The 12,480-nt window shown below is 49.6% G+C and overlaps 6 protein-coding genes across 6 annotated transcripts; 2 read left to right on the top strand and 4 right to left on the bottom strand.

Moving 5' to 3' along the window:
* Nucleotides 1–180: 180 nt before the first annotated feature.
* On the bottom strand, nt 181–1,926 carry PV06_10288 (uncharacterized protein). Its single transcript, XM_016411823.1, has 2 exons — nt 1,572–1,926; nt 181–1,519 (listed from the first exon to the last, which is right to left on the bottom strand). Exons 1-2 carry the CDS (start codon nt 1,704–1,706, stop codon nt 302–304), a joined length of 1,353 nt encoding a protein of 450 aa, XP_016257864.1. The 5' UTR covers nt 1,707–1,926; the 3' UTR covers nt 181–301.
* Nucleotides 1,927–2,260: 334 nt separating this feature from the next.
* Nucleotides 2,261–3,086, top strand: PV06_10287 (uncharacterized protein; the record flags this gene model as incomplete). Its single annotated transcript, XM_016411822.1, has 3 exons — nt 2,261–2,362; nt 2,419–2,504; nt 2,558–3,086. The coding sequence occupies 3 exons, from the start codon at nt 2,261–2,263 to the stop codon at nt 3,084–3,086; spliced, it is 717 nt and encodes a 238-aa protein (XP_016257863.1).
* A 500-nt stretch (nt 3,087–3,586) lies between these two features.
* Nucleotides 3,587–6,502, top strand: PV06_10286 (uncharacterized protein; the record flags this gene model as incomplete). Its single annotated transcript, XM_016411821.1, has 3 exons — nt 3,587–4,032; nt 4,086–4,544; nt 4,594–6,502. 3 exons carry the CDS (start codon nt 3,587–3,589, stop codon nt 6,500–6,502), a joined length of 2,814 nt encoding a protein of 937 aa, XP_016257862.1.
* A 192-nt stretch (nt 6,503–6,694) lies between these two features.
* Nucleotides 6,695–8,428, bottom strand: PV06_10285 (uncharacterized protein; the record flags this gene model as incomplete). Its single annotated transcript, XM_016411820.1, has 5 exons — nt 6,695–6,831; nt 7,007–7,585; nt 7,852–7,934; nt 8,052–8,263; nt 8,369–8,428. 5 exons carry the CDS (start codon nt 8,426–8,428, stop codon nt 6,695–6,697), a joined length of 1,071 nt encoding a protein of 356 aa, XP_016257861.1.
* Nucleotides 8,429–8,922: 494 nt separating this feature from the next.
* Nucleotides 8,923–9,572, bottom strand: PV06_10284 (uncharacterized protein; the record flags this gene model as incomplete). Its single annotated transcript, XM_016411819.1, has 2 exons — nt 8,923–9,385; nt 9,463–9,572. The coding sequence occupies 2 exons, from the start codon at nt 9,570–9,572 to the stop codon at nt 8,923–8,925; spliced, it is 573 nt and encodes a 190-aa protein (XP_016257860.1).
* A 336-nt stretch (nt 9,573–9,908) lies between these two features.
* On the bottom strand, nt 9,909–12,238 carry PV06_10283 (uncharacterized protein; the record flags this gene model as incomplete). Its single annotated transcript, XM_016411818.1, has 6 exons — nt 9,909–10,601; nt 10,645–11,256; nt 11,311–11,705; nt 11,756–11,955; nt 12,026–12,126; nt 12,171–12,238. 6 exons carry the CDS (start codon nt 12,236–12,238, stop codon nt 10,010–10,012), a joined length of 1,968 nt encoding a protein of 655 aa, XP_016257859.1. The 3' UTR covers nt 9,909–10,009.
* Between the last annotated feature and the right edge of the window lie 242 nt (nt 12,239–12,480).

Raw genomic sequence — 12,480 nt, 5'->3', positions numbered from 1 at the left:
TCGTAAGATGTTGAAGTCTTGCTAAATGACGTCGAGATGGACGGAGATAATGGAGATAAACAATCCGAATCAGGACGGCAGGTAAATAACACGCTATGACTCGGGTCAGATAGGTACAATACGTAGTACGGAGCATAATTCTCCAAATTGGAGTCGGCATCTTGATGAGCAATCAAAGTACGGTTTCAATCTTCCATTATGAATGATATCTCCGGTGTCCAATGCTGTGAACATCGGGATTCTTTAGGATGTAGCTAGTAGAAGGCTCTCAGGTTTTTTCTGTTCCCGTGCTATATAGAATTCATGCGGCAGCAGCTGGGGCTTCAGTGCCGTCCACTTCAAGTTTCTCGATTTCCTTGCGGGCTTTCTCAATGTTCTTTTCCGTCTGGGCCTTTTGACCCTCCTTCCAAGTAGCCACTTTTGCCTTCAATTTGTCGACAACTCCAGGAACGTCTGCTTGGCTGCTTGGTGGGTCAACGCCGACCTTGGCAAGCTCCTCAAAGATGCCAACGTTCAAGTTCAAAGGTCCCTCGGTAGATGATGTCGCACCGCCCTTCTTACCCTTGCCCTTCTTTTTACCTCCACCGCCAACAAAGAAGTCTTCGTCGTCCTTCTTCATCACTTTCATACCCTTGAAACCAGACTCGTCGACAGTGCGTTGAGCAGTGGCTGCAAATTGACCTGGTCCTTTCTCGCCACCCTCGGCAGCGTATGAGTGATCGAAATGGCGGATAAGTCCTTCCGCGGTACGGATTTCGTCCAAGAAGGCGGGTTCACTAGCCTCCTCCAGTTTCTGCTCGGCAACACGACGGCGCTTTTCCTTCTCGTAGGCCTCACGTTCAGCCTTCTGGCGTTCACGTCGCTGTTGGTAGAGTTGATCTTCGTACTCCTTGTAGGCCTTGCGTTGAGCATGGTAGGCGTCCTTGACCGATTTGATCGCTTCCCAGGTAACTGTTTGCTCCTGGTAGCGTTGGTCCTTCTCTGCCCTAAGGTTGTCAATGTTCTTGTTGGCATCTTCTCGAGTAGCCTTGATGTCGTCAAGTTCCTTTTGGTTGTTCTCATACTTCTGCGACAGCTCCCGAGTTTCCTGGTTGTCGAACGATTTTCGGAGCTCGGCATTCTCGGCCTTCTTCTCGTCAATCTTCTTCTGCAAGTCATCCAGACCGGAGAAGGTCTTCTTCTGTCGCTTGAGGGAGGAGATCTCGGCGAGAGCCTTCTTTTCGTCCACCAACTTCATGTTGCCCGAGTCAACTTGTTTAGTGAGACTGGCAACCTTTGCATCGATCTCATCGGCGCTCTTGAAGCCAGCTCGAGAGCGGACATCCTTCTGCTCGGCGATCCATTTCTTGATCTCGGACTCATTCTTGTTGTATTTCTCTTGAAGCCCAGCCTTGCCTACCTTATGCTCCTGCTGCTTCTGGCGAATGACCTTTTGTTCCTCGACAAGTTCTCGAAATCGATCGTTCGCAGGAGAAGACTTTCCAGGCCGAGCAGTGTCGAACTTGCTCTTGGCAGCTTGCTGATGAATTATTAGAGTGGAATTCGATGAAAAGAGTAGATCGGACACATACAAATCTGGCTTGAGCCGCTTCGTGCTCCTTCTCGGCTTTTGCTACATCAGCCTTGAACTTGGCCTCGTCGGGCTTTTCTGGACGAGCCTTTTGTGCGCCGTTAGTGGCGGGAGGGGTGGTTTCAGAATCAGCCATGTTTGTGAGAAGTGAACGACAGCTGGACAAGAATCGAGAGCGGAGTAGGCGATATAACAATGACTAATCCATACTAAGATCGCGTGGCTTAGAAAAAGGATTTGACTGATACGATACGAAGAAAGGTACTTAGGAGAGCGACAGATACCTCAGTTGAGACCCAAATACAGGTTGAGCCGGTGAGGGACCTTTGCGAGTTGTCGCTCAGTCAGTCGATTCATCCGTTTCGGTGTGGAGAAAATTCCCAGGAAAAGTCGCGCCAAGGTTTGGGTTCTTCTTTCGGTTGAGTATGACGCTGCCTTTATTCTGGCCATGTTTGGTCGTGTCTCGGTCAAAAGAATAACTTGAGGGATAGGAAAAGCGGCGTTGATCGGGTGAATCGTTAGCGAAACCCCGAATATCTGTTAGCGCGTACTTTTTCTATTCCCGCCAAGCCTCGTCACTTTTTCTGAATGCTGGTGAAGTGCCTGCGCCGTGAGAACAAAGACAGTCAGGCCATAAGTCCTTTCTCTTCATTCCGCGTAATACGTCCTCGCCTCAGTCTCATATCAAGCATGGATTACGAAGACCGACCAAAGCTGTCGGTAGATGCCGAGAAAGAAATCACTCGATTATGGCGAACATGGAAGACAGTATTAGAGATGCTTGTCGACCGCGTATGTAGTGGACAAATGATTTGGACCTTCCTCTGATTACTGACACACTGAAACAGGGATATGCCATCTCCCAAGAAGAGCTGACCATCTCTCGAGACAAATTCCAGCGGGATTACTGTGACAGACAAACCGGAACCGCAGAGTGAGTTCTTTGACAGTGCCACATTATTATCCTGCTGACTTTGTTTGCCATAGCCGGAGAATGATGAGATTACAGGCTACTCCTACGGAAGAGATGATCAAGCGCGATACCCCCAGAGCGACTGCCAAAAACCCAAACCCTTCAACCACGGCAGGCACAATCTGGGTCGAGTTCAGTCCAGAGACCACAATCGGTATTAAGCACCTGCGCGCATTTGCTCAGCATCTTGATCAACATAAATTTACTACTGGCATTTTCATTACCATCGGACCCGTCACTGGTGCTGCCCTTCGAGCCTTCGAGCCTTTGACAGAACGTGGGATTACGGCAGAGTGGTTTCAAGAGCAGGATCTGCTTGTCAATATCACGAGACACGAACTGGTCCCCAAGCATGTCTTGCTTAGCGCGGAAGAGAAGAAGGTTCTGTTGGACCGATACCGGTTGAAAGAGACTCAGCTGCCGCGGATTCAATATAGCGATCCTGTGGCCAGGTATCTAGGCTTGAAAAGAGGGAACGTGGTCAAGATCATCCGGAAGAGTGAGACAGCTGGTCGGTATGCCAGCTACCGGTGGGTCTTCTAAGGCCATGGTTTGATTTGCAGCGAGGCGTTGGGGTTGAAAATATTTGCATTGCTAGGAGTCGACTATGTGGAAATACAGCCTTGGTTGGGCAGACCGTCTACTCAATCGTGGCTTTGGCAGATGTGAAAGTATGGTTACGAGTTGAAAAGGCCGCAAGGCTATTGCTAACGTAAGATTTGATGATATTGTGCCATCCGACGATGAGTTGTTTGTTGTTTGTGTTATGAGGACGAAATAGTCTCCTGTTTTGCGAAGCAGGCGCAGTTGACAGCTGATCTCCTAGTCTTGCGAGAAGCTAACGTAAATACGAATCGATTGACTCGTGAGACCCTAGCACCACTGGCTGCTTCAATATCCTTGGTTCGCTTGGTACGAGACAGACCTGGCCATCCCCGCGGCTGAGTTGATCAGTTTTCAGCCTACCTGTAGGCAACACTTCCAACATGAACTGACATAGGAAATATCTCACCCTTTCATACACATCAACTGATTTCGACAGCATGGTGCTTGATCCAGTGAGCGCGCTGGGAACTGCCGCCGCTATCATCCAATTCCTGGACTTTGCAGGCAGGTTATTGTCGAAACAACGCGAGATTGCCCAAAGTACTCGAGGCACTTTGATCGAACACGAAGAGTTGGTCGCAGTAACTCGCCGCCTCGATGAACTCAATGGCCAGATACAACAGCGTGGCATCTCTTTTGAGAATACGACGAAAACAACACAAGCCGATTTAGCTTTGATGAAAGTCTCTGAGGAATGCAAGAATCTTGCTGCAGAATTCCGTCAGGTGCTTGAAGGACTCTCGGGTCGTCCTGGCCAGTCCTCGTACAAATCCTTTCGACAGGCGTTCAAAATTGTCTGGCACAAGGACGGGATAGAGACGATGCAGCGCAGATTGGACCAGCAGCGATCGCAGCTTATTCTTCACATAGTAGTGGTCATAAGGTAATGAACTGCTCTGCATTTGAGGGGGGGGAGCATGTTACTGATTTGCATAGCGGAAACAAGAAAAGAGATGTTGCTAGCTTGTTGGCAGAAAGCCAACGGGTTGAATTGAGCATACTCCAAGCAATTCGCGACGCCAATGCCGGATTGAAAACTTCTCTTCAGAAGCATACTGCATGGGATCGAAATGATGCGGCTCGAAAGAAGTTACAAACATCATCAACGAAGAAGCAGAACGCACTATCTGCTGTCTCCGCCGACATTACTTCTCGCATCCGAATTGATGATGAGGAGCACGCAAGAAATCTCATTCTCAACAGCCTCTACTTTCAACAGATTGAGGAACGAAGGCTACAGGTTCATCCGGCTCATCAAAATACTTGTCGATGGGTCTTCAACAAGCCGGACGAGGGCGTGGATACGGAGGACAACTTTAGAACATGGCTCGAAGATCCGCTTGAATCATCAGGCCTCTACTGGGTATCGGGGAAGATTGGAAGTGGAAAGTCAACGTATGATTACAAAGTCCAAGTCAGAATTGCTCGTGACTGACAATGTCAGACTTATGCGATTCATTTATGAGTCTCAAGAGACTACGCTCGCAGCACAGGTATGGTCACAAAATCTACCTTTACTAACAGCAAGTTGCTTTTTCTGGCTAGCAGGCACGGAGACTCAGAAGTCGCGGAATGGTCTCCTCCGATCGCTAATTCACAACCTACTGCGACAGGCTCCGTGCTTGGTGCCAATTTCAACCCCATCTCGCTGGCGTGCAGCCATATTGGGATCTCATCAACAGCCTTGGACCAATACAGAACTAGAGAACACGCTGCTTGAACTTCTCGGAAACGGAAGCAGAGACTATCGATTCTGTATATTTGTCGATGGTCTCGATGAATTTGAAGGGGATCACCGTTGCCATTCAGACCTTGTAGATTTCTTGGTCAAGGTCTCCTCTTGCAAAGGCGTCAAGCTCTGCGTTTCGAGTCGGCCGTATCCAGCTTTCAAAAGTGGGTTTGAAGATTTCCCCAAACTACGGATGGAGCTCTTAACGCGAAATGACATCGAAACGTATACGATTGATCGACTTGAGGAAATCAAAGAATTCGGTACTTTGAAGGCCGCTTACCCAACCACATGCAGTAATTTGATCGAAGAGATAGTCGATAAAGCCAAAGGGGTCTTTCTTTGGGTATACCTAGTCGTTCGATCACTCAAACTAGGATTAGTCGAAGGCGATTCCATGGCGGCCCTTGTTGCCCGCTTACGAGAGCTTCCGCCTGATCTGGATGAAGTCTTCTATAGTATTCTCCAACGCATACCTATCCATCAGCGTCATTATGCGGCAGCTTATTTCCAAATGGTCGCCCAAAGCGTCGTCGGACCGCTTTCCCTTTTGACATTTTGGTTTGTGGAAGAAGGGGGACCTGACTTCCTGGGAACGACTCCCGTGGAACCTCTAGCGAAAGAAGTCCTCAGAAGTCGACACCTTATGCTCACCAGGCGGCTGGAGGGTCGCTGCGGAGGCTTACTTGAGATTCAACGAACGAGTCGGGCAAACTTCCATGACACGCCAGCAGAGTACACCGTGGATTATTTGCACCGAAGTGTCAGTGACTTCCTTTTATCTCAACCAGCACAGAAGCTGCTCTCCAGTTACTTGCACCCAAACCTTGATGTAGTCCAGTATCTGTGTCAGGCTACATTAACTCAGCTCAAGATGACTTTTCTTATGCCCTTTCGGCAAAAGGACACGACGTCTGTTGATGTATGGGACGATTCTTTAAACGGGAGCTTTTCTCGTTCTCTGATTTTTCTCCTCAAAGACTGGGAGGACAAATCTGGACAATTACAGAGTACAATTTTCCAGTCGATGGTTTCTATGTTCAGAGATCATGCGCGCCCTCGCCCATCAGGGGTTTACGGATTGTTTGACAAATTTGTGGTCGACTCAGTGACCCTAGTGCACGAGAGCCACATACTCGGCCTTATTTCTAAGCACGAAGAATATAATCTAGATCTTTCAGGTCTTCTTTTCTACATTGTATTACACCTTAACGGAAGCAGTGGTCTAACTTCTCGTTGTCGCATTATTGTTGCTCTACTCCAACAAGGCGCCAACTCGAATACGAGAGAATACCTACAGGACAGGCATTGCGGTACCTCGTGGGAGAAGTTCCTAGCGTGGGAACAAAGCATGTACGGTGCGGCCAGACGATTTCGAGAGACGCCCGGACATCCACAACCAGGATTTGAACAAGAGGCATTATTGGCAGCACGATCCTTCATCGAGCATGGAGCAGCGTCCAAAACTTCAGCTGGGGAATCGTGCGGAAACCTCCTTCACTTGGCCTTTCCCGGCCCTGATGGTGACGAGCTTGTCAAGCTTTTGAATGCGAGATCTCGACCGAAATCCCGCCTGTACAGAGCGACACAAAAACTTTTAGGTCGGCGGTCGGTGGAGAGTTAGTGTGTCCCGGAGAAGAACTATCTCGTCGACTGGGGTTGCACGAGTAGCGAAGAACAAGTACATGCAAGCTGGTACGTGGATCAACATTGTGCTCGATGATTCTGGATATCTAGTCTGTCGAGATGGGCAACATACAGAGTGAAGTCCTGAGAGAATATGTAGTCATTTTCTGATCAAGTAGTCCTATTTTTTCTAATCCATATCTGGGGTGATGACATTGCTGTCAAGCTTGTCTATCAAGACATCTCTCATGGTCTGGCACGATTTGACCCGGATGTCGACGAAGCTACCCGGGCTGTAAAATGCGGTGTGGCAAGTCAACGTCATTCCTGTTGTTATTATGAATCAGAGTGTCAGCCATGAGTTTTCCGTTTCGCTGTCTTTTTGTTCTGGTTCTGGAAATTCTGGGGCTAACCAACAAACTGGAGAGGGGGGAGGGGACTCTTCAAACCGGGGGGAAAAGAGTGCTGTTCGGCGAGTCGAGGCGGGAAAAGGGCAACTTACGTCCTGTCAACCAGCCCTCCTTGTTCCGGTAGGCCTGGATCAATGGGTGTGCCGGGTCAGGGATGGGTTCCTCGGGGAGAACGTCGAGTCCCGCTCCGGAGAGGATGTTTTCTTTCAGACACCGCTCCACGGCGTCCAGGTCCATGACCTCGCCCCGGGCGGTGTTGACCAGGACGGCGCCCCGGGGCAGGAGGCTGAGCAGGTCGTAGCCGATCATCCCCCGGGTCTCGCGGGTGCAGGGGCAGTGGATGCTCAGCGTGGTCGACCTGCGGAAGAGTTCCCTGATGTCCTTGGTCCGCTCGATGTCGAGGGACTTGTCGGTGCCGTTGGGCTTGTAAGGGTCATAGAACAAGACCTTCCAGCCGAAGGCTTTGGCCCGGAGGGCGGCCGCCGTCCCGATCCTCCCCAGACCCAGCACGCCGAAGGTGGCCCCCTGGATGCGTTCGACGAGAGGGGACTCGATGTAGGCCCAAGGGGATGGGGATGGTCCCCGTTGGTGGTCGTGGTGAAGCAAGACGCCTCTCCGGAGTGACAGGGCCAGGGCGATTGCGTGGTCGGCGATCTCTGCCGTACCGTAATCTGGGAAGACAAATACCTTTTAGTATGAATGCCGATATGAACATGAATTAGTGTGAGCAGCGGCGAGAGCAGTGAACCGTCCCGTGTGTAACTCCGTCGGTGGAAGTGTGATAACGAGTGAAAGTGGGGGTTCAAGCAATATAGGAGGATGAAGCGTGGGGGGTTGAGAAACAAGTCGGGGCACGATGTATGTAATGCAACATAGAAGTACGGAGAAGAAAGTACAAAGGATGAAAGATTTACGAGAGTGACAGTCAAGAACTTACCTGGAACATTGCATACGGTGACCCCTCGAGCCGCCAATGCCACTCTATCCAATCTGTCATAACCGACGCCCATTCGCACGATCCTAGGTAGGTAGAGGTAACAGGTCAGTAACAATGAGTTTATGCTTTGCTTCTGGTTCGTAGCACTTTGAACAGCTGGCGTATAATGATGCTCTTCAACTCGTATTAGAAAAACTTACACTTTCAACTTTGGAAACAAGGCAAGGTCTTCGGCCGTAAATCTCATCTTCAAGACCATGATTCCATCCACCTCGTCTCGTAGGGCCTTGTCGACGGCCGACCATGGTTTGGCCTCGACCGTCCCCGGAGGCCACAGGTCGGTCTGGACGTATCTGAGATTGTAATCGTGCGTGGGGGTCTCGTTGAAAATGTCCTGTTCGACCACGTCGTCCTGGACGTACCATTGTGTGTCAGTGGTTTTTGTCGGCGATGGAAAGACCATGAAAGGCCATGGGGGAGACGAATGAAAAGAGAGTAGAAGGAGAGCAAAGCGTACCGGATATAGACCGTCGGCCTGTATGATGGTATAAGTCGGTATAGAATTGGTGGTGGTCATGGTGAATGACTGATGCGAGGCTGTGTGTGTGTGTGTGTTTGTCAATCGATGCCGAGGTTCTCGAGAAGTGTAGAAAAGAATGAAGAGAAGAACCGAGAAAAAGAGGAAGATCTGTATATGCTCCAATCAATAAAACAATCTCTTACGAGATCTCTCTACAAAATGATTTATTTAATCGTTGTATTAGTACAAATACACAAGAGTACAGAATAATGAAAAGTAACCACTTTAGCAATCCCGTATTCACAGTGGTCAACTCCGATGTTCGCACGGCAAAACTCGCTACGAAGCCCGTGTTTCCACTATTTCACACGGAGGCCGACAGTACAGCACGAACAATAATGTGAAGCTTAGGTGATGTTCATGTACTGCACACTAAACTCCCAAATGATGATTTGATTGAGCCATTCTAGAATGGTACATATAGATCGACTCCCTATCCGTGATTCCAAAAGGCCGAACAGAAACATGTCCTCCACTTCTTAGGTGCTGCCTCACAAACAATGAGGCTGTGGATCCCCGGGCTTCGCGGCATAACTGATGCGTCCCGCGGGGAGAAAGAACAAGGCCACCAACGCTCCCCCTCTGACTTCTGGGTAATGGTGAGTCCCTGGACCCGGACACGTCCATCCCGCGCCCTGCCAGCCTTGCATGCCCTTGAGCTCGGCGCTTTCGTCAATCTGCACCACGCAATTGATCTCCCCGTAAGGGTGAGCGTGGTACTGACCCCGGTATTCTTCTTGTGAGTCCATGTACACCGTGGTGATGGAGATAAAGTGCGTCTCCGCCGACGGTGCGACGATCCGCGACCGACGGTACTTGGGCCCGTCGAGTTCGGCGGTCGCGGCCCAACCTTCACCCAACCCGGCCCTGATGAATTTGCAAAAGTCTTCGTAGTAAGGGTTGCCGGGGCCATAGTCACGATTGAGTCGTGCCTCGAGGGGGGCGCCGGGCGTTCTAATTTCATTGTCAGTCGTGCAATGTGACAAAGTATCGATGAAGAAAATGTATGCTGAGAAGAAGTGGTGACTTACAAATCTTTCACCTCATCAAAGAACTCGCAACATCTGGCGACAAATGCTTGTGCCTGAGGATACTTTGACAGATCGAGAAGGGGTGCTACCCCGACTTTTGTTGGTTCCATTGCGAAGACTGATTTGATGGATGTTGAAAATGGGAACGAATATCTGAAGTCTGAGCTTCGGCTGTCTCAGAGCATTTCTATCAGCAGAGGCGTCGCGTCTTTTTCTGAGCCAGATGTTCCAAATGTGACGATGGCTTTGTCTCTCGATTCTTGAGTTGATTTGATATCTGCCGTTGGTAATGCCGTCTTTGTTTGCAGTGATGGCTGTGTTACGGGGACATGGAAAGTCGGGGTCAAGTACGTATCCGGGCGGAGGAATCTATCCGGGGGGTCAGATCAAGGTCCTGCATTAGTCTTCACGTCATTCGACCCGAAATCCTATTACCAGGTGATAGGTGAGATGTACCCTCATGATATTATGTCACCTTGAGCCGGGAATGCAGGTGTGTATCATTGCTATGCTAGAGATCTCATTTGCTCAAAGAAAGATGATCGATCTAGAGAAGAGATCCTCCCCAATTAAGATCCCAAATGTCTGCTGCCTCATCAAGATTGAAGTCGAGATTGTTCGGATAGCTGTCGGGATTGTAGCCGGTTGCAAAGAAATTGTCAGAGTCCGTATAAGATTGGACCAAGTTTAGTAAAGAGGTGTTGTTGAGTGCTGACGGCGAGTCATCTAGCGATGGACCTTGCCTAGTTGCCATGCCTTCAATGCTGGAGGGGAAAGAAGAGCTCCGCAGGGCTTGTTGCTCTTCCAGATTAGACGCCATCCTTTCGTGGCTCTGGCCGAATGTCCGCGTACTCGTGTAAGGCGCGCCTTTCGAGGCTGGCAGGTTCAGTCTGAACAGCTCGGGCATCATGATACTACGGGCTTGTCGCTCTCTCTGCTTCATAGACTGCAGATGTCCTGCTGCTGCTTTTGATAGCTGCTTCAGAATTAGTCCATATCGCTTGCCTTGTCTGCTATGTTTGGAGAAATGGGCCAATATCTCGTCGGCTTGCTGGATGGACTTTTCCATCTCACAAAGATTTCCAATTCTGCCAAAGTATGCGGAACATATTGTCAAGGCCGAAACAAACACCCATGCACTAAACATATCAGCATGCTCCAGATAACCATGATCATACTCACATTGGAAGAGGCATATTATTGAAAAGCATACCAGCCATCAAGAGTTCGTGTAGTAACTGAACGGTAAATGTTGCTGCGTCCACAGAAGTCATTGCTCCTTGCATTATGTCGTTGTGGATCTTGTTGTCGTCATCTTGCAAGTTACGAGTAGCTGTGCTATCCATAGCAGCATTCTTGGTCCGGTTGAGCTTGATGTGGATACAAGTGATGAGAAAGGGCCTAGACAAAACCATCATGCTGAAGTAATAGTTGCAGGCCACCGTTGCGTTACGAATAATGCGTAATTGACTTGGAACGTCCGAGGATGTAATGATGCGTAGCGTCGATGGTATCTTGGAGCTTGCCTGTTGCAGCTCCTGGGCCAATTGTTGTAGCAATCCCAAAGACACTGACCGCTTTGTGTAAATGTCGGTCACTGTTCTTTGCATGAATGTAAAGGCTCGTGCAGATTCTAGAAGCGCAAGTTGCTGGCCCGAATCTTTTTCCAAGGAACTGGACGGCAATATCAAGCTGTCGAATGGTGCCGAGTCGGTGGTGATCGTAGAGGGGGTCCGGCCCATCATGGCACAGAAGTGTACATCGTGATAGCAGAGAGTCCTCCAAATCCGACGCCTGCAACATGAATTGTCACTGTCATCCGCAATCTCTCCTCGAATGACCGCTTACCTCAAAAAACTGTCCTCATTGCCACTATCAGCAGCCAACATGTCACGGTGTATGCCGAGAGATTTGGCAGCACTGATTGCAATTCCAAGTTGAAGATAGGCACCATTTCTCTGAGAACAGGCCAGCATATACAGACACAATAACAGGAACGCCTGTACTGTCTCAAGACGCGGCTCATCAGTGAGTTCCAGGAGTGCTATTTGACGGCCATGATGATAAAAGTGCTGTGCAAGTTGATAGTCCAAGGCGCTACTGCTACGTGCTTGAGCTGCATAGGCAAGCACGAGGGAAACCACTGCCTTGCCCTCATTTCTCATGCTCTCAGGATCGATCACCAACTGTCTCAGAAGACCTTCAATTTTGTGTCGCTCAATAATATCCAATATGCCACAGGTCTGTCTCAAGTATTAGCAGCCTTTCACACGGGAGTATTTCTGTTTCATACCGAGGCGAAGAAGACATTCATAAGCTCCTCTAAATCCGCAGTGTTCCATAGATGCTGAGTCATTAAGTCTACATCGGAATGGGGTGACAGCTCTTCCATTGCTAAGACACTCGAGACATCGGTCGAGGATCCTCCCTCGCCCTCCACGATTTCCTGGATATGTCGAAGGAAAGATAGAGCGGCACAGTCTCCGAGGTATACTATTCGGCGTAAGCATATTACTGAACAGAGAAGTGGCCTGCGATGATAGGGAGCGGATTTGTGACATACCGACTCTGCCATTCGTATCGTATACCTTGTGAGATAACTTTGGGATAGGGACCTCGACGGATGTAAACTGGGCAGGCTCCTCATGGGGACGCTGCAAATGACTAGGTATCCCGTCATGAGGGGAAGACGTCGTAGACAAGTCTACCGAACATTGGCCAGGATCTTCAGCTGGCTTTGAACGTCGCCGACGATGCGCACCATAAGATCGGACATGTGAAGAGTAAGCACAGGATGTCGACTGGCCTCTTTTGGAGCACGAGGAACATGGCGTTAGGCCATCACATTTCTGCTTTGTAGCCTGGCAATACAAGCATGCCTTTGCGATGCGCCTTCGTAGCTCTTCTGTGACCTTTGGACGGGGCATGAAGACATGGCATTGTGATGATCGTGGGTACAAAGAAATGTACGGCTATGCATATCGAGGGAGTTCAACTGATATGGATGGATCCCTCCGC

This window comes from Exophiala oligosperma, assembly GCF_000835515.1.
Source record: "Exophiala oligosperma strain CBS 72588 unplaced genomic scaffold supercont1.12, whole genome shotgun sequence".
NCBI lineage: Eukaryota > Fungi > Ascomycota > Eurotiomycetes > Chaetothyriales > Herpotrichiellaceae > Exophiala > Exophiala oligosperma.
This window is presented reverse-complemented; position numbering and strand designations above follow the sequence as displayed.